The sequence below is a fragment of the Pelodiscus sinensis genome, chromosome 4 (assembly GCF_052426305.1).
Source record: "Pelodiscus sinensis isolate ZL-2025 chromosome 4, ASM5242630v1, whole genome shotgun sequence".
NCBI classification, from domain to species: Eukaryota; Metazoa; Chordata; order Testudines; family Trionychidae; genus Pelodiscus; species Pelodiscus sinensis.
In genome coordinates this window covers 17396765-17417850 of record NC_143055.1, presented here as the reverse complement: position 1 = coordinate 17417850, position 21086 = coordinate 17396765, and the positions used below count along the sequence as shown (strand labels likewise).

The window sequence follows — 21086 nt, the reverse complement described above, 5'->3', positions numbered from 1 at the left end:
GTTCCAGTGAATCAGTGCACTTATTCTTTACCGATTCAAATACTGGTTAATAACACCACATTTGCAACAGTGATCTTATTCACAGAAGTTTATAAAAATCAGATTACTGACTACTTCAGGACTACTGCGACCTCCAAATAAACAGTTAAAATAGACACTGCGAGAAGAGTCTCACACGTCAAGCTAAAACACAAACAAAACACCACAAAAAAACAAAAAACAAAAAAACCTTTCAGGAAGGGTTTTAATACCCCATCAGCCTGTTTGTCTGCTACACTGTAGGGAATTCTCCTTAGAGGGTACGCAATGTACCAGGGCTTCTCCATTGTACTGCAGTGGATTCTAGCAGAAGGCACAGAGTGCCACCACATTCAGGGATCTTCTGTTCCTTATGCAAATTGCACAGTATTTTTCACACTCCAAGTTCTGGAGAGATTGGCCTCCTGCCTTGCAGTATGTGGACTGCCAGAGAGCAGTCTGAGCCCCCGCCTCAATTACAGACCCCCGTGGTGGATTATTAACACTTTCGCTGTTGTATTGTGCTAACTTCAAATCACAGCAGAGGGTACTAATGCCATGCGACATTGATATGATGGAAACACACTGACCTGAGAATCTTGCTAATATGACAGTGACTTACATGCCTCTCATCCTCTCTCACAGACTTCAAGCCAACAGTTACTGTAGATCAAAACAATATTTGCTGCTTTATCAAATACAGACACTGACAAATCACAAGAATTCTTTTTCAGATCTTAAGGTGCATTTCTGAAGAAATGGGAGTTTATGGAGAACCAAGGATCAACCAAACACTAAAAGCAGATGGTCAGACCAAACCAAACCCACACACAACATGCAGTTGGCCGGTATTATAAACTAATTTTTTTCTGCATGGTACAAAATTTGGATCATTAAAATCCTTTGCAAACACTCCCTGCTTATGCTAAATAGCTGCTCATGCCATAATCTGTAAAAAGCTTGAGCCTGTTATCTGTGAAAAGTTAATGGGAGTTTTCAGCCGCAGAATTCAATGGGCACAGAATCAGGCCCTTATTGGTGATTTACAAGGCAGGACTACAAACTGCCAATACAAGAAAACTTCAAAACTTCCATGCAACAAGCTGAGAAAACTTGCCTTGGGCAGAGTTGTACAGACTCCACAACCAAATGTCAAGAGCCTTTGGAGTTGTTTTTTAAACGAACAACAAAACCCCACACCATTACAAAGCTCCTTGGTTCATAGTCAGCCAAATCTGGAGGTCACTACTGAGGAACCAGCCTTGTCCTGTAAATCTGCACAGGGAGAGGACTCTCTATTATCCCCCTTCTACAAAAAAAAAAAAAAAGTGTGTGGGGAGGGGGGAGGAATGTGCTGGCAATCCCCACAGCAGCATTTCCCCCTTTCCCGGGCTGGTAGAGTGCAGATCCACTCACATGAAAAAGCAAATGGCCCAGAAGCAAGGCAGCATTATCCGTACAGCATCTGTATAGAACCCAGGCTGCATTACTCTGGTCCACCCCCAGTAGAGAGAACTCCCCTTCCCCTTGAAGAGCACCCTCAGGAGCAGCTGCTAGCTGGGGAAGCCTGGGGCAGTGGTTGGGGGGGGGGGGGGGGCAGAATGCAGACCTTGCTCCTTAACAAAACTCAGGTGGAGCTCTGAGGGGAGCTATGTGGAGGTTCCCTCCTCCTCAGGCTGCTCCAGTGGGTTTTCAGGTCCTTAGTTTGACTTTGGTTCCTGCTCAGTGGAGAGAATTTTACTCTGAAGTGGCGAACAAAATAAACTGATAAACTTAACAAACAAAAACTGGTCTGGTAGCACTTTACATACTAACAACATGTTGATGGTAACAGGAACTTTCGTGGGCACAGCCCACTTCTTCAGATGACCGGAGTTTTGAGTTTAGGATGTGCAGACCCAAAATAAATAGGGGGGAAGGAGGAAGAAAAAAAAGAAGGGGGGGGCGGGAAACAAAACTGAGTAAGAGTCTCATGCACTGGCCCAGTAACACCACCCAGCATGTCCACTGCTCCCTGAATACCTGTTGGTTCAACTCAAAACACTTAAGGATGATCTACACTGAAGAGTTTTTGCCCAGGATTGTGAAAAATCCACTGACATAATCCACTGCATAGACAGTGCTAGGTTGAACTCTGGTCCACCTAGTCACTCTCTGTAGTGAGTGTCTACTCAGAAGCACAACAGTGGCTGAACTGCAGCATTGCAGCTGTAGCATTTTTAGTGAAACTCTGGACATTTAGCATGATTTGCTCTATTACCACCAGATATCAAACCAAACACCCTGATTTAAGGGCTAGGCCACACACACAGATATACTGATTTCACGGAATCACTGTGCTCAATTGGTGTGTAGACTGGCCCCCAATCTTAAGATTGGGAATCCATGTTTCTAAGCATTCAATTTTTGACCACAAGTGTAAAATATGTTGAAAACGACTATCAAGTAATAAGCATCTGAAATCGTTTCTTCGGATCCCATATTCCCATTTATCACGGCACAATACGTCACAAAAGGCCAGCATTTGTATCTCCTCCTAAGAGTCTCAGATGTGAATTGCTGAAAATGCTGTCACACCTGACTCCCTTCAGTGAAAGAGAAAATAAAGACAGGCTGCCAGGGGTCAACCTGAAGTTTTAAGATCAGTAAAGTGCTAACTGGTACAATATTTCATGGTAGCTTTCAGGGAGCATTACCTTTCGTTACCCACATGAACTAGAATTTATGAAACTTTACATTAGCGTAAAAGTATAAATCCTGCGACACAGATCTGGGATCCATGGGAAAGTTCCTATTGTCTTGGGCTGTGTCCAGACTCAGGGTTTTTTTCGGGAAAAGTAGCCTTTTTCCAAAAAAACTTCCCCTGCGTCCAGACTCAAGCCGCGTTCTTTCGAAATTAAATCGAAAGAACACGGCTTTTCTTTCGATGGCGGTAAACCTCATTTCACGAGGAAGAACGCCTTCTTTCGAAAGTTCCTCTTTCGAAAGAAGGCGTTCTTCAGTGTAAATAGGGCTTCTTCGAAAGAGAGCATCCAGACTCACTGGATGCTTTCTTTCGAAAAAGCAAGCCGCTTTTTCGAAAGTTCAACGTGCAGTCTAGACACTCTCTTTCGAAAGAGGCTTTTCGAAAGTATCTTTCGAAAGTATCTTTCGAAAAGCCTCTTTCGAAAGAGGCTTGCAGTCTAGACATAGCCTTGGTGAAGAACCAGGACTGAGACCTTTCTTAACACATATACAAGTTGAACTTTCTAGTCCAGCAACATTCATGGTCTGGCATGATTTTAGTTAGCTGGATGTTCATTTATCATGGGGGTGGCCAAGTTTTCTGTGGTCCCATAGTTTTTTTTACAGCCACCAGTCCTGGCTCTCAGTGATCTGTGCTGTTATTTAGCTCTAATTTACCCCTAAATGTCTTTTAAGAGCCCAGTAAGCAGTGCAAGTGTTGGTAATGCTGCAAGACAGTATTGACCTCCTGTAGTTTGGCAAATTCTCTGTTTCAACACTGGTGAAGCCCAGAGGGTACCAGACTAGAGAAGTTCAACCTGTACTTGAAAAAACCCTCTACAATATGGGTCCAAGATTTAATCCAACATCTGAATAATTATTGTATTTAACAAGCTTTTCCTTCGTTTTATTTTTTGAAACAAAACCGAACCAAAAAAAAAAAAATCCATATCTCATACTAGATGCTGGACCATAACAAATAATATAATTTGCGGGAGAACTGGATTAGTATGAAACTAAATCACTTCCTTATTTTAAAATGTTTTGATTCTTGAAGTTGTGGCTTTGATATATTATGCAACTTGAGTCTCTCAGCAAATAAAACACCTGGCTAGTCTCAGTATTTCTCAGTGTTATAATATTTCTTTAGATAGTCTATCAGAAGGACAAGGCAGGTTTACAACTGATTACCTTTCACATTTTAAATACCAAGTTTACCCAAGGTTTTACTCTGCTCTTATCTCAGAATTCTTGTTTGTTTTTGATATTACAGAAACTTCCTGGTTATTCAAGCCAAGAAGTTGGTGTTCTTTACAGAAGAACACCTAATCAATATGACATTCTCAGCAAGAATGAAGCTCCTTTCTTCACAAATACACAGCTTAAAAAGATGCCCACAGCATTTGTTAACTATAAGCTGAAAGTGCATCGGAAAGAGGGAAGCAGTCATTAGTTATAATGCAGACAAAATTATATACCAGGGTTTTATAAGGGCCTAAGATGTACAATCAACAGACAGGAGTGAAAATTAAAGTGATAAGCATACCTAGCACTCAAGCTACACTTGCAGGAGACACAGAACTCAGAATTGCACAAAGAAAATTACACATTAAACAGGCAAAAGATTATCTTAAAGTTCTTTTTGCACTGTTAAGGCTTGTAGCCTCTAGGATTCTTTTCATGTCTGCAGCATAGATATCCCTAGTATTATGATTCTATCTTAAGAGATTTCACTTGAGGTGCTGGATATTTTATTCATTCTGTGACACTCGGGTGGGGCTGGAACACCATTTACACACACACAATTGTGAATTAGTTTACTGAGCTGCAGTCCAATAAGCTGCAGAAAGGGAGCATAGCGAATTTTTATGAAGTTGCCTTCCTCTTTGGCATTCAGCCTGATGCGTGGAGGAAACTAAGGTTTATAAACTAAAACAGTATTAAGAAAAAGTGGAAAAAGTAGAAACTGAGAATGTTCCATCTGACCCAGCTACCGAACAACTTTTCAGGGCATAGATTTTGTAGGGTGTTTTTATTAAGGGAGAGTCATAGAGAACACAACCAAATAGTATAGACGGCTATGCAAACAGTCACAGAACACTCACATAGTATCAAGCATTTGCCAGTGGAAAAACTGTTACAGGAACTTAATGTAGTCAGGAAACAAGGAATATTATAGATCAGTAAGGTTTAAATAAGTTGCCTGGCTATCAGATTCAGCCTAGCTAAGACAACGTAGTCAACTTACCAGACATCAGTCATTTTGATCCCATTTTATGGTAGTAGCTTTTTCCAGGATTAGAATATTCTACACTTTACAGTACTGGTTACATGATCAGCAGAGGATCACTGTAGTTATATTGTGTAAAATAAGCATGCTGAGCCCTGCGTCTACAAAAACCTGAATTCAGTGGGCACTAGTCACATGCAAAAATTAAAGCAACATACATCTTTGAAAGCTCTATAACTACAAGCACGGTGCATTGCCTGGATACGGGCCTCCTGAAGATATTCAGCATCTGGGTCCCATCTCACTTTGGTATAAGTCTATCAACTCTAGCCCAGTTTTTGCCTGTGACATCTCAGAGCAGAAGCATGTTTGTATCCCTAGGCACTCTCACCATGTGTATTAAAAGTGTCAACAGCTAAACTACAATATCAAGGATGGGGAGCTTTGCTCCCCATTTTAAGAAGTCTTTGCGGTTTTGAGATCTATCCAACAACATTTGATACTGTAGATTACAATGATTGGCACAGGATGTTTTAGTGGGTCTTACCTCTCTACCTTATCTCAAAATATCATTCAATTAATGTCTTCAATTCTAAACTGTTTCCTGGTTAGCAATATGTATCTTTAGACATATGAGTAGTTCAATAAAATTTTAAAGGGACTAATAACAGTGAAATCTTCATAATTGTTGGACCCTGGGAGAGAATGGGGACATATTTATTTTTAAGTCCTATATCTGAAGTAGCAGACACATGTATTAAAGTTTTGTGAAGGAAAAAAGAATGGAGTATTTTGTAAAACCTTTTTTTATACCAAAGTTCTACTCATTCATCAGATAGATAAAGAACAGCTTAGTGTTACAATCTGCACTAAGACTGAAACTTCAATTTGAATGGAAATTTCATCCTAGGGTGGATTCCATTCAAGACTGGACCCAAAAGAGATAGGAAATTACTTAAACACGTTTAGGTGCCACTGACTTCAATGGTAGTTAAACATGTGCTTAATTTTAAGCAGCCTTCCTGAACAGGAATGCTCTCCTGAATTGGGGTGAAAATTTGTGAGATGGAACCATGGAAATTGTTGTAATGGCCAAGCAGGCTCATTTCAATTGCCTCAGTTTATTTGCAGATTGAAGCTTCTCTTCACAGTTTTTAGATTTACACTTGTCCCAGCTTGTTAGCATCCCCACTTACTATTTGTTAATGAAGACTTCAAAAAACGGGGACGCGGGGGGAGGCAAAAAGCAAACCACAAGCTCTTGCTAAATCTAGACAGAGACAGAAATACTGATATGTACAAGGCCAGCATCTAGTCTGTTAACACTCTGCAGCCAACAGATTTGCTTGCTCACTCTTTGCTTCTTAAAAGAAATGGTGCAAAAGAGCACTAACTTTCATCATCTGTTACCTGTTAATTTATGATTCAGTGAAATATGCTAGCCTTAACTAAAAAAATAATTATTTTTCATTATTACTACTGCAAAAGGACTAAGTGAATCTATTTAGCTGAAGAAGCATGATTAGGTGGTATATTCTTCAAAACAGCACATTTTAAAGAATACTAGGTCTGGATTATAAAGTAGAGAACAATGCTAATTCATACTGACACTGTTTTGTAGCTTTTTTAAAAAAAAACCTTTAAGAGAATGCGCAAAAACTGACCTCCACTATAGGAATGATGTGTGTCCATTAAAACTCAGGATAATGTAGTTTAATTTCATGGTTAACTCTTGAACACAGTCACAATAAAACAAAATGCCCATCAACATAGAAAATTATGTCCCAGACTATGTGTACTTGTCTGAAGATGGGAAGGATAAAGGAGAACAAACTTGTATTAGCTGTTTTAAGATAATAACTAAACAAGTATGCTAACCAATATTTCAAACTGCAGACGTTTATTACTATTCAAATATCAGTGGCAGGTTTAAACCAAAATGGCATGTGTTTTTTTCTGGCTTGGAAAAGTGACTAGTTGGAGCAGTACAATAACTCACTAATTACTGGGACGGTCATGATCAAGCACATTTTACTTCTTTAAACTTAAATTCCACTGACAATCAGATGGCTTTTTTTCCTTTCTTTGATTTTATACACAACACGCACGCACACATTTAAACATCTTTCTTAATATAAGACGTCTAGCCCAAGGTGCTATTCAGATGAATAGAGATCCTAATATGTGATGAAAATTCCCTTTCTAATATGATGTGTGTGAGAGAGAGCTGTATCCTACAAACATGAGGCAGATTGATATGAAACATAGGCACAACTGAGGCAGCACCAAAGCTAGCATTAGTTGACATTCACAAATCGTACGAAGTAATATCTTTATCCATATACTAATGCAAATTGGAAGGGCTTTTTTTATATGGCTGTCTATTCTGTGGCTGCTGAATAGAGTGACCGCATGCTCAAGGCAGCAAAAGAGTTCACTGACCTCCCTAATCATCTCTGTCCTAGCTAGTGAATGACACACACATTCAATTCTGCCTTGCCTCTCTACTTTCATTCATAAAAAAAAAATTGACATTGTCCTTCCTGCAGCAGCCGGAGAAAAGGAAAGAAGAGAACTCAGCCTAGATGAGGCCCCTAGTGTTTTCAGTTTGGATTCTATTCAGCAATAGCCCCGCCATCTGCCTTCTTCCTGCCAAAAGCAGAACACCTCCCTGTGGAGATGTTAAAACTTGCACCCCCTCCACCTCCACTAATAGCGAGTATTCATATTAGCAAACATACACATACCTCTAGAATGCCTCCCTTCAATGTGTGTTTTATGTAGCTGAGCATAGGCACAAAGCAGTAGCTGTTACAGCCTTCACAGCCCCGTGTGGAGAATTAGATCACTAGGGAAAAATCCTTCCAAGCCCCTTTATGGAAAATAAGGCTTTAGACTGTAAATGCAAAAGCTAGTGAACAACAACCTTCAGTAATGAACCAATACCCCATGGCCCATTTAAGTAGTAGAAAGAATTTGCTTTTTGTCATTCAATTTAAAAATTGAAAAGTAAAACGAGTTTTTACTTGGCTCTAAGTGTTTATATTCTTTATACAGTTTCTCTCACAGAAATCATTTTTCTGAAATAAGGGTGCCCTGTACATTTAAAATAGGTCCCTTAACTTTGAGTGCCCAACCAATTAAACATCATTACAAGCCAACAAAAAATTCTTACCAGCCATATTTCAGATCTGTCAGAAAGTTCTGTCTTATTTTAGTGACTTTGCACATGTACCTATTTCCCCCAAAAAACAGCTCTGTTGCAGTTACATTTCACATATCAACATGATGCATCAAAACCACCCTTATTTTCAACAAGTGAAAGCAACAGAGAAATATTTTTAAATGATATGCTCTACGTTAGTGTAACAGAAGCATTCCGCCGGGGATAATCTGGCCCCATCTGAAGTTATATAGGTGTTTTGGCATTGATTTCATCAGGATCAGAAGTGTGCCATTACTTTGAAAGGCTAATCTGGTAAAAATAAGCTTGTACGCAGAATTTACACCAACAACTTTGGAAATTCCACAGTGTAACTTAGCTCTTAAGATTCATCACCACAGAACCATTTTCTTTAACCACTGACATTCTAGCAACGTACTGGAAGACACAATTGGGCATCACTTACTATATTTCAAATGTCATCCTATCAACTTTAAGTGCAAGCCTGGGTGCTTTAAAGACAAGAATAACTTTACCATGGTAAAACAGTGCCATGAGCTCTAAACTGTGATTTCAGTTGCTGGGTGCAAATCCAGAGGTATTCCAATGGAGGCAGTGGGATGACTCCAGATTTACCCTGATATTATTGAGAGCAGAATTTGACTCAAACAGGCCAAAATAAAATAAAATAAAGATTAAAACAGAAAAAAAAAATCTGCACTACTAAATTCAGTGAACTCCTGAAAAGATCACTAGCACAGGCTGATCTTATTTCCTCTTAAACGCTATTCTCAGCTGCTTTGACAAAATAGCTGAAATGTTTCCCCATAAATCAATTATTTTGGCTGTGAAAAATGAGTCAATTGAGTTACCCTAAGAATCTGGTGTTTTATTAGTACTTTCTTGAAAACAAAACCGTCCCCCCATATGATTTATAGCTTTAACCAAAAGGGATATGGAAGTAAAGCCCCCACCTCCTAGCCTCCACAAAGCACATTTATTCCCCTGTCACTTTTTTGGCGAACATGCTTCAACCCTTTCCTGAACAATGGAAACTTTCTATTTGGTGCATGGAACCTTTTTGAAGAGAGAGAGAGAGAGAGAGAGAGAGAGAGAGAGAGAGGGAGGGAGGGAGGCTACCTTCCATTAGAGGCCTTTGAAAAAATAAACAGACTCAGGTAACAGCTGACACATATCAGAGTGACACCAATTTTAAGCATTCTGTGTATTTTTAAAACGGCTCGTGTCCTGTATGTTAACCTTGCTCACTGATCACAATGTTTCACATGAGGACAGAAAGTGTTTACGGGAATCCAGTAACTTTTTCCTTCTGAATAGGTTCACAATTCAGCACACATTATTTAGCAACTTAAAAAAATAATGATCATGACTCTTTTTATCCCTACAAAGTGTACTTACATAAATAGATTTTGAATTGAATGAAAGGTACAGTGTTCACGTAAGTAAGTATCTTTGCTTTTCCAAACTCTGATTAGTAATTTTGACGTGAACCAAATCTGTGACAGCGGTACATGTCATGACTCTAGCCAGCAAGCGAAACAATCTACGTAAATGAGAATTTTAGTAACAATTTTTGCTCACTACTTTACTAGTCTTTGTAAGCAAAAATCTGGACTACAAGACAAACACTACAAAGTGCATGGGATACATTTCACAAGACTAACAGATCATGAGGGCATGTTTGAAGAGTGGATCTGCACAGTATTAGTATCTTAAGTCTAAAACCTGACCTTTGACTCTAATATTTAAAATATATAGTAATTTTCATATGTGCTTATATTTCTTCCTGACCAGAATGTGAGTGCACATGGCTCTTTATAAAGATTATCATTATTTATAAGGTCTAGCCCTCCAATACTGTGAAAACTAGCATATATTCAACTTTTATCTGTGGCCCAACTTTGTCACAATGCTCACTCAGGCAGCTACACAAAAATCACCAACAAAACTGTCAACTGAAAGTCAAATTCAGTTTTACTGGAAACTCTCTGAATAATTATAAGAGTCACTACTTAAGACAGGGGTTGCCTGTCTAAATGGCACTTACTGCAGTTTTGGGGGTAACTTAATTTTTATCCCTCAGTTCTCAATGTAGTAAAAACACCAGTTCTCATGTGTGCGCCCATGCAGATGAAAGTGGCTGGAAAAAAAAACACCAAGAACTTTTCTGAATTCTGGGGACAGCTTTGAAACACATTGTGTTGCCAAAATAATCCACCTGCAAAGCTGTGCAGCTCAGATGCACTCAAAACAGAGCGGTTCCTCTTTACCTTTAGTTTTGCCTGGGAAAAAACCAGGATTGCAACTACACAAGGAGAGGGAAGTGTGTAGTCAGTCAGAGACAGCGGCCTTGTACATTTCTGATTGCTGGTGGAATAAACTGGCAAAGGAAGAAGGCTTCCTTGTACATTTGTCCCCATTCCTCCTCCCCCTGGAAGACAGCAAGAGCAAACCCAACCTCTGATGGGATCGCACCATGCATCCTATACAGCTGCCCTTACCTGTCGGTTTTCGAGTGATCCTGTCCTCTAATTCTGAAATGGGCAGCCTGGGTTCTGGGAGGCTGCTGACAGTCACCACCAGGTAAAAGCAAAAGAAGGCACTCCACGCAGCAATCATTCCTCTGGCCACGCTCGGAGAAAGCAGAGTAGTAGGAAAACTGCCCCAGCCAGCCTCAGACATCCTCCAGCCGCATGCTGTCCTGCCCCTTCCCCTGGGTCCCGGCTGCGATGAGGATCAATACTGCACCACCACAATCAGTGCCCTGCGACAGAGAGTGAAAGAGGCGCACAGACCTGTGAGTTATCACGGAATAGCGCTGCAGAATTAAAGCATCAGAACGTGAAGAAAAAAAAAAGTTTGCTACTTGCAGCGTCTCTCCCCCTTTTTTTTAAGCGCGGAAGTTACAAAACTGCTATTCAAATACCACCCGGTTCACAGCTTTTTGGCATTCAAGAGGAGCAATCCAGGGACAAGCGCCTTGTCTTATCGATTTAAAACAACACCACGGCTCATCTGTCCCGGTTACACCCCAGATGTGAGCCACTCCACACTCCCCTCCCCGCTCGTGAGTCCACTGTGGCTCCACACACCGCTAAGCCGAAAATCTGCCTCTCCTGGTTCAAAGGAAACAACCCGCTTCCCTGCGTGTTCTCGCTGCAACCCGCTGCCTTATGGCCCCACGAAACCAAGCGCGCTGCGCTCGGGCTTGTTTCCAGCGTGCAAACGAGACCCCCATCCCGCTGCCTTCCCCTCGCTAGGAGCCAGCGCCTGACAGCGGGCGAGGCGAGGAGCGGCAAGCGAGCAGGCAGAGGCGCTGCGAGCTCGCAAGTCCCTGGGAAACTTTTACTTTCCATCCCTTTGGAACACCCGCGCCCCGAGTCCCGGGCGAGAGACGCGCAGCCCCGGGCTCTCGGCGAGGGGACCCCCGCCCGGGGCTGATGGGCTGCAGTGCCCGGCCCCCACAGGAGCCCCCGCGGAGCGTCCCTTTGCCCGGAGCAACGCGCAAGGACACTGCCCCGCGCCCTCTCCGCTCCCGGGCAGGGGCTGCAGCCCGAGCCCGGCTGCGCCCGGGGCACCTACCTGCCCGAGTCCCGCGGCAGCCCCCGGCGCTCCCTGCCTCGCACCACCTGCTCATGGAGCTGCCGCCTCTTCCCTCCTGCAGCCCCAGCGCTTCTGAGCCGGCCACCCCGCCGCCCGCAGGGGAGCCGCCGCTGCCGCGCTGACCCCGCCTCCCCCGCCTGGCTCCCAGGCCGGGGGTGGGGCGGCTCCACCCCAAGCCCCGGGAAAAGGGGCGGCTCCTCCTCTCCGCGCGCCAGCCCGTGCCCCCCCCCCCCGAAGCCCGGCCCCGCTCCGGCCGGGGGGGCACGTGGGGCCGCAGCAGGCAGAGCGATTGACCGGGGGGGTTGGGGGCAAGAGCAGAGTTTGCTTTGTGAGGAGAGCGGTGCAAGCCTTTGTTTTCAGTCCGAGCTCTGCGGCAGCAAAGCCAGGGGGGCGTGCAGGGGCTATGAACGGCCAACTCCTAGAGAGGCTGCGATTCAGCCCTGCCACAGACTAAGCAAAAGTTTGGCTCTAGAGTGAGCCTGCCTCCCTCCCTGCAACTTGGGGAGCGTTTGGGTCTGGCCCCCAACTCAAGTCGTGGAACATATACTGGATTAGAACCCAGCTCTCCAAAGGAGCTGGTTTGGAAACATGGAGTAGCAAGCGCCACTGTTAAACTTCCTCTCAGGGCCAGCAAGCAGAGTGCCACAGCTCTGGGGAGCCCTGACATTCGACTGGCCAAAGTCCTGCAAAATATTCTGCAAGGGACAGTCTGGCACTGGCAGGGGTGATGGACTAGAGTTGTGATTCTCAACCTTTCCAGGTTACTGTACCCCTCTTGGGAATGTGATTTGTCTTGCATACCCCTGAGTTACACCTCACTTAAATCAGACAGTCACTGTTCACTATTACTGATTAATTGCTAACTTTCTCATTTTTACCATTTAATTATAAAATAAACCAAATGGACTATAGTGTACTTACCATTCAGAGTATAGTATATAGAGTAGTACAAAGTCATTGTTTGTATGAAATATTAGTTTACACTTATTCCACTAGTGTTTTTATGCTGCATGTTGTAAAACTAGATAAATAACTAGAAATGTTGATGTACTCCCTGGAAGACCTCTGTGTATCCCCAAGGATAGGTACATGTACCTCTGTTTGAGGGCCATTGGCCTTCGGGTCCCAGTAGCTCTTTCTCCTCTACATGTTTTGTTAGTTTATACAGTGCTACCAGACCATTTGTTGTTTTTCTCTGATTCCTGTTATTCTCACTATTTTGCTTACATCACATAACTTCATGGAATCCAAGCTGAAAAAGATTTTTGAGGTCATCTGCTGAGAGGGGTGGAGGAGGGTTTAGAAGGGGAAAGAAATGTTTAGGTCTAAGTGATTCCTTCTGTTGCCTCATTAGTTATATATGTTTCTAAAATCACAGAAAACATCCTTTCAAAGGCTGTTACCATCTGAATATGCACACAAAGGGTATTATAAGCATTCATTATTTAATATTTATACAGTGCTTTGAGCCAGTAATGGCTACATAATTATTAATTTCATTATTTATGCTTTATTATTATTAAACAAGGACACTCTATTATTTGTATTCCACATTACTTTTTTCATGTTATCTTCACTAGAAAAATATTTGTTGATCATATCACTTGCCCCTAAAGTGTTTTAGTCCCATAACTTCCTAAATTGTGGGTGGGCATTAGCTGCACTGACGTATTAATTGTTATCACAATCTTTTTACTATAAGGAGAACAAAAAAAGACAAAAGCATTTTGGTCGATTGCTTCCGACCATTGTAACATCAGAAGCTCAGCCTCCACATAGTTTTAGGGACTCCACCCTCTTCTAAAATAAAGTCAGATTCTTCACAGCATAATCAGCTCCCTCAGAATGAGGTCAGTTTTTTCAGCAGACCACCCTTTTCACTACATGTGACAGACTAAAATTGATTTAAAATCTTACAAATATACCATAATCATCTCAGGCACTATAACATACCAACAGATATGGTACAACTGACTCACTGCCATGCATCATTTACAGCTAAGAGGTGATTCAAATTGTTTTGAGCTGGGAATAAGTCATAGTTTTGTCTTAATCCTCTTGACATAGTAAATCCTTGAGATAGGGAGATGAAGATATTATCCACATCAGCTGAGAAAGCTCTTTTTTGGGGATCCAATAAAGCAAGTGGCTGTAATAGTATCTTAAGAGCATGTAGATACAGGTCATTGTAAAAATCTAGAGCAAAAGTTTTGGCATTTGGCAGCTTCGAGATTTCCTTTTAGCAAACCAAATTAAAGATTGTAGGGGGTAGCCATGTTAGTCTGTAACTTTAAAAACAAGTAGTTCAGTTGCACCTTGGAGACTAACAAATATATATATCTACAAAAGCGACGAGGAACCCTGTGGCACCTTATAGACTAACAGAAGTGTTGGAGCATAAGCTTTCGTGGGCAAAGACCTACTTTGTCAGATGCATGTACAGGACTCCTCGCCGCTTTTGCAGATTCAGACTAACACAGCTACCCCTCTGATGTGTATATATGTATAGCAGTGGTCCCCAACCTTTTGAGGTTGTCGGGCGCCAGGGGGCGTGGCCGTTCGCCCGCTGGGCGTCAGGGGGTGGGGATACTTGCGCGCCCGGGGGCGCCCCCCACCACAGCCGCATGTCCGGGGGCGGCCCCCCCCATAGCCGCATGCCCGGGGCCAGGCCCCCCCCATAGCCACGCGCCTGGGGCCCCCCGATAGCCATGTGCCCGGGGCCGCTGCTCCCCGCCGCAAGCGCCGCGCGCCCGGGCCGGGGCCGCGCGCCCGGGGCCCCCCCCCCCCCCCATAGCCGCGCGTCCGGGGCCGCCGCTCCCCCCCGCAAGCGCCGTGCGCCCGGGGCCGGAGCCGCGCGCCCGGGGCCAGGGCCCCCCCATAGCCACGAGCCCGGGGCCGCCGCTCCCCCCCACAAGCGCCGCGCGCCTGGGGCCGATGCTCCCCGCAAGCGCCGCGCCATGTGCCCAGGGCCAGGCCAGCCCCGAGTACCTGGCGGGTGCATGCAAATGCCCCCGCGGGCGCCATGGCGCCCGCGGGCACCGTGTTGGGGACCACGGATGTATAGTATCATGAACTTTCATAGGCAAAACCCACTTCTTCAGATGAGCTTGTCTGTAGAAGTGGGTTTTGCTCATGAAAGCTCATAGTACTATAAATATTTTTGTTAGTCTCTAAGGTGTGACTGAACCACTCATTTAATATTAAAGATGACAATCCAGGTTAGATATCATTGCCAGTCTAGAGTTGCTCTTGACTTCAGCAAAATTACTCTGAGATTGCGCCACTGTAACTCAGATCAGATCCTGTCTTGATACCTTTATCAGTCATGGAGATATTGGTGACTGAATTGGCTGGATAACCGTAGTCAGAGAGTTGTTGTTAACGGTTCTAAATCCTGCTGGAAAGGGATAACAAGTGGAGTTCCTCAAGGGTCTGTTTTGGGACCCGTACTGTTCAATATCTTCATCAATGATGTAGATATTGGGATAGAGAGTACGCTTATTAAGTTTGCAGATGATACCAAACTGGGTGGGGTTGCGACTTCTTTGGAGGATAGGGACATAATTCAAAATGACCTTAGCAAGTTAGAGAAATGGTCAGAGGTAAACAGGATGAGGTTTAATAATGAGAAATGCAAAGTGCTCCACTTAGGAAGGAACAATCAGTTCCATACATACAAGATGGGAGGCGACTGTCTAGGAAGGAGCATGGCGGAAAGGGATCTAGGGGTCATAGTGGACCACAAGTTGAATATGAGTCAACAGTGTGATGCTGTTGCAAAAAAAGCAAATATGATTCTAGGTTGTATCAACAGGTGTGTTGTAAGCAAAACTCGTGAAGTCATTCTGCCGCTCTACTCTGCACTAGTTAGGCCTCAGCTGGAGTACTGTGTCCAGTTCTGGGCGCCACATTTCAAGAAAGATGTGGAGAAATTGGAAAGGGTACAGAGAAGAGCGACAAGAATGATTAAAGGTTTAGAGAACATGACCTATGAAGCCAGGCTTCATGAACTGGGCTTGTTTAGTTTGGAAAAAAGAAGATTAAGGGGGGACATGATAGCGGTTTTCAAATATCTAAAAGGGTGTCACAAGGAGGAAGGAGAAAATTTGTTCCTCTTGGTTTCTGAGGACAGGACAAGGAGTAATGGGCTTAAAGTGCAGCAGGGGAGGTTTAGATTGGACATTAGGAAAAAATTCCTAACTGTCAGGGTGGTCAAATATTGGAATAAATTGCCAAGGGAGGTGGTGGAATCTCCCTCTCTGGAGATATTTAAGAACAGGTTAGATAGACATCTGTCAGGGATGGTGTAGACGGAGCTTGGTCCTGCCTTGAGGGCGGGGGGGCTGGACTCGATGACCTCTTGAGGTCCCTTCCAGTCCTATTATTCTATGATTCTACTGTTATATTGTGTCAGGAAAAATTGATGAGAGCCTAGGGCAAAGAAACCCCAAATTTCAGCAGCCGTCTTATGGAAGAACATGAATTTGAACTGAAAACTGTGAGGGAGGGGAATCAGACACTTTAGGTTTATTCCCCTCCAACTTTATGTTGTCTGTCATTGCAAGATGGTATCACTCACAAACACTAAGTTATTGGTGCCAAAAAATCATTACAATAATAACTTACAATGATATTAATAAATTAACATAGCACAGAAAGGGTCTCGTTCTCATCTCCTGATCATTTTGAAGATGTCCAGGCCCTTGTCTTTTTGAAGACATGGAGCCAAATTCTCATCTCATTTACATCTCATTTACATGTATTATTAGTGTTCTGAATTTGGTGGTGCACAAAGACCATCAATGAATTATCCCTCATGGTACTTCTGTAATTATTATAATTGTAATTATTATTATTGTCAGGAAACGGCGAACTGGAGCCGTGAGGCTCTGTGGCTACGGCCCCTTTAGGTAAACAAAGCAGCATGGGCCCCTAGCAGCTTTCCCAAAGCAGGCCTGCAGCCCACTTTGAAAAACACTGATCTAAATGTTGGAGCAAGGTAAACCCTAATGGGTTATTGACAGCATCTTGGGGCGAGAGTCGTGTCTGTATAATATAACATCTAATCCAAACATAGTGAATAGGAAGATTACCTCTTATGCAATCTGATATAGTGTAAAGATCTAAACACACAGTGTTATAAACCCCAAACTGAATGGTTTTGAACTGTTTTTCATATGGAGGAAATCTAAATTCTTACAGCATTTGGGAGGTCTTTGCAACAGGAAATCAAAGTGGTATTGAGATAGTCCTGTAAGAAGACCTTCAACAGTTTATAGTTTTCCCCAGAGCAGATTATTTTTAGGTTTCCCTTTTATCAACTCCTACCCCAGTACATTCTCTTGAAATGGTGAAATACAGAGCCACTTAACCACAGATTTTTGAAAGCTGCCTCCCTGCGTGCTATGGTGGCAACTGTAACAGCTTCTTAGATATAGAGTATGCAGCTAAAACCTAAGGTTTTGGATTGTATTTTGACCATATTCTAATTATAAAGTCAATTTACCTGTACATGTAAACACTATACAACACTCTCTGAATTTATTTTTTACTCACTATGCCATAAGACACATGGTATCTATCCCCAGACAGAAACATGGAGTGTAGCTATCATCTTAATTTATTGCTACATTTAACAAAGAAAAATATACTGGATTTTTTTCCTTTATCAGACTGTAGGAATCACTAACATTATTAGTGTTTTTAGTGTCCTTTAATATCTACAGTTGTCTGTGATGAAAAATTAAGTCCTTTTAAAATACTCTATCTAGACTGAGCAATGGCTGAATTTGCTTTTGTGAATACTTGACATTAGTATGTTATACTGTTCTCAGCATCAGATGCTGTTAATATTTTGTTCTAGCATCATATCAATATGTCTAGATCCTGCAATGGAAGAAATGGTGTCTCCTTTTGAAATCCCTGAAACAAGTTATAGTCAGGCATCCAATACTACAGAAATCACCTCTAAACATAAGCAACTTGAACACCTCTCATTCTCATTTTTATCAAGAAAGCTCATTTAGAAAATGCTGGCTGGTCAACTTCCCAAACATCTAATACCCTAAAGCCTTTTGCACCCCATTTGCTCAGGATTCAGGAGGCATGGGATGGATGCTGACTGCAATTACCGATAGAACATGCTTCTCAGTTTTTCAGTGTCCATTAACACAGTCAATCACAGAGTGTTGCTGACACTTGTTATATGGCTAGAAATAGCCTAAGAGTGGTTCTTTTTCCAGAGTGTGGCAGTGGGTAATGTCTTCCCATTCCTGGCTGCGCTCAGCACTCCTCAATCCTGTCACCTCCTCTGTTCAACATCTGCGTTGAAGTTGCAAGATAAGATTGTGACATGATCGTGGTTACCATGTCACAACAACACTAATGACATTCTTCTGTGCACCTCCCTGCCCTCTTCTGGCTACCTGGGATCAATTTGGAAAGACATCTGGCTGCAACTCAGTTCAAGCAAGGCGGAGGTGATACTGATTGGCAGTTTGAAGGGCTTTGGAGGACCTAGTGAAACCCATAATTGTTCCCTCAGTTAAGAGCATCTGCCCAATTGTCATCAAACAGTCTGGAATTCTTAAAAGTCACAATGTAGATCCTTGACTCCCAAGTTGCTTTTAGTCCCCAGATTCTTTCTTTCTTTCTTTCTTTCTTTCTTTCTTTCTTTCTTTCTTTCTTTCTTTCTTTCTTTCTTTCTTTCTTTCTTTCTTTCTTTCTTTCTTTCTTTCTTTCTTTCTTTCTTTCTTTCTTTCTTTCTGCAAGGACACTGCTCCTTATCCATTGGATGCAACTTTCATCTGCATGTTTACAACCTTTTGGTCAGACTATTGGAACAGACTGCCCCTGTGACTGTCATTGAAAGTCCTCTGGAAACTCCAACTAGTCTGTCATACCTGTCTCCTGTTGGGGTGAATGGGGGCTGATAAGAGCTCTCTGTGCTGCTTGTCAATTGGTAGCTGGGCTGAGTGAAATTCAAGTTACCGGTTGGTATAAATAAAGTCTTAGGCCCACATTACTTTAAGGACTGCTTCACTATCCCTGATTTACTGTAAGACAGTGATTTCCAACCTTTTAAAGCACGAGATCACTTTTTTTAATTTAAGTAGAGATCTACCTCAAACCAAACACCCTTGCTCCACCCCCTTCATGCCCCTTCTCCAAGGCCCCGCCTCTGCTCACTCCATCCTCCCTCCCCCATCCTCTCCCCTTTTCATCAGGCAGGGGCAGAGGGTTGGGGCGCAGGCTCTGGTCTTGGGTTAAGGGATTTGGAGTGTTAAGGGATTTGGAGTTGCTCTGAGTTGAGCCTGGGGCAGAGAGTTGGGGTGCAGGAGGTGATTTATGACTGGGGTAGGGGTCCAGGATGCAGGCTCCTGCTGTACACTGCTTACCACAGGTAGTGCAGTGGGGCTAAGGCAGGTTCACCCCTGCCCTGGCCCTGCAAACTCTCAAAGCAGCCAACAAATTCCATCCATACCAAGCCCTGTTGTGCTCCCTTCCATTCTGTGGAGATAGCATACAAGGTGGGAGAGGGGTCACCCTGACATCAGTGCCCCCTCCTCTCTCTTCCCTGGCCAGCAAACGGTAGTGGAGGGACAGCTCAAAGGCAAAAGACAGGAGATGCACAGCAGTGGGGGGAGGGGCAGCTGAAGTGCCAGCACTTGATAGCCTCTTGGCCAAACCAGTCAGGATCACCTGTCAGAGGCTCCAAGATCTACCATTAGATCCCAATCTAGTGGTTGGTGACCACTGCTATAAGACCTTCTCTTTGGAGCATGACAATCCCAGATGGTGTCCATGGGGGGGCAGACACAAGGCTTTCTCATTGATCGTCCCACAGAGAATCAGTTTGTAGAAAAAGGCTTCTGTGCGAACCTGGCCACATAAAGAGAAAGATGCAAGATGAACCTCTCTGCTCAGGTCTGTTTAATCAATTAAACTATTAATTTCTGGGTTCTTAGTTGAATAGTCACATGAAAAGCTATAGATAAGCAGATGAGTATGGTGATTTGTGCTTCTTACCTGGAATGTTAATGGACCCAACTTAAACATTGTGAAATGTGTCCAGATAATACAGTGGTTGGTAACCTATCACATAAGATCTGATATGTAATATACCATTCAGTGGAGCATCACATTTTCATATCTAGTCTCCTTAGTGTATAGAAAACAAGCGCCAAGCAACATGGAGGAAAAGTAAAACATTGAAGCAGGATAAATAATAATGCAAATTTCAATGCATTGAAGCCTGTGCTTCAGGACTATAAAGGGAGATAGCTGCCTAAACTTCAGTATCATGCCAGATTATGTCCTTGCAATGAATTTAGCCAAAATAAATCTTGTCATGGCTGGAAGGTTTGGGTACACTGAATACCATGTCTACTTAATACAGTGACAAGTTATTTCTTCAGACTGATTAAAAAGTCATTAGCTAAATATCAGATTGGACTAAAATATTGTTTAAAAAGCCAGATCTTCAACAGCCTGCTTAAAAGAGGTCAAGGTTTCCTAGCTTTCGGACCTGAAGAGTTGGCAAGAAATAGCATAATGGAAATGCATACTGGAGTAGGGTTGCACCAATCATGTCAGCAGCAGCTTGTATCAGTAAGGGATGTGAAAGTGGGTAACCTGCTTTTTATTAAACTTGTCAGCTTGAGAGATTGAGATTCCAGGCAGGTTTATTGAATTTCAAGCTAAGTGTTGTTACTAAGAGTAAGAGTCCAAATGATTGCCACAAGGTAAACATCACATAAGGGTAAGCCACTAGGCTAAGACTTCCTCTGTGCTTGCATATGAAAAATGTATAGCTTTTAAGGTTGTGACAAGACAACTTTGTTTTGCAAAAGTTATTTCACACAGCACAAACTATAATAAATGAGGGCAGAGGAACAGAGGGAGAGTCGGAAGCCTAACAAAGGGAGAAGGACTATGTTTGAATATGAGCTTTGTAAAAGGATACGGTGGTGGGGAGCTGGAGAGAGATGGGAAGGCTCTTCTGCAGGAGCTGCAAGGAGAAGGCTCTTGCAGCAGGGAGAAAATATGAAAGGGCAGAGAGGAGGGGAGTGCTGGCTGACTGGAGGAAATTAGGAGAAGAAGAGAAAGACAGAAGGCTGGAGAGAACCTCTGGGGGGCTAGAAAAACAACGGTTTAGAACTGGATGCTAAAGTAATCCGGCTTCAGCACAAGCTCCTGGGGACACTGGCCATGTCACCTCCTTCACTGCCATTGGCTGGCTTGGGACCCCTCCCTGGCAGAGTGTGATGTACCTTCCATCTCTAGCACAGATCCCACCAGCTTCTGCTATTAGAGTGAATCAAGCCC

General features: G+C 43.1%; 1 protein-coding gene across 7 annotated transcripts in view; it reads right to left on the bottom strand.

Moving 5' to 3' along the window:
* FGFR3 (fibroblast growth factor receptor 3) overlaps nt 1-21086 on the bottom strand; it is a 346288-nt gene that overhangs the window by 76772 nt on the left and 248430 nt on the right. For 6 of the 7 annotated variants that reach the window (XM_089777767.1, XM_075930897.2, XM_075930898.2 and 3 more), the window contains exons 1-2: nt 11739-11896; nt 10658-10920 (exon numbers count right to left, since the gene is read on the bottom strand). In XM_089777767.1, the coding sequence (XP_089633893.1) occupies nt 10658-10838 (181 nt within the window). In that variant the 5' untranslated portion in view covers nt 10839-10920; nt 11739-11896. Of the gene's footprint in view, nt 1-10657; nt 10921-11738; nt 11897-21086 lie in introns of those variants that run through there. The other variant, XM_089777768.1, reaches the window with a different exon arrangement.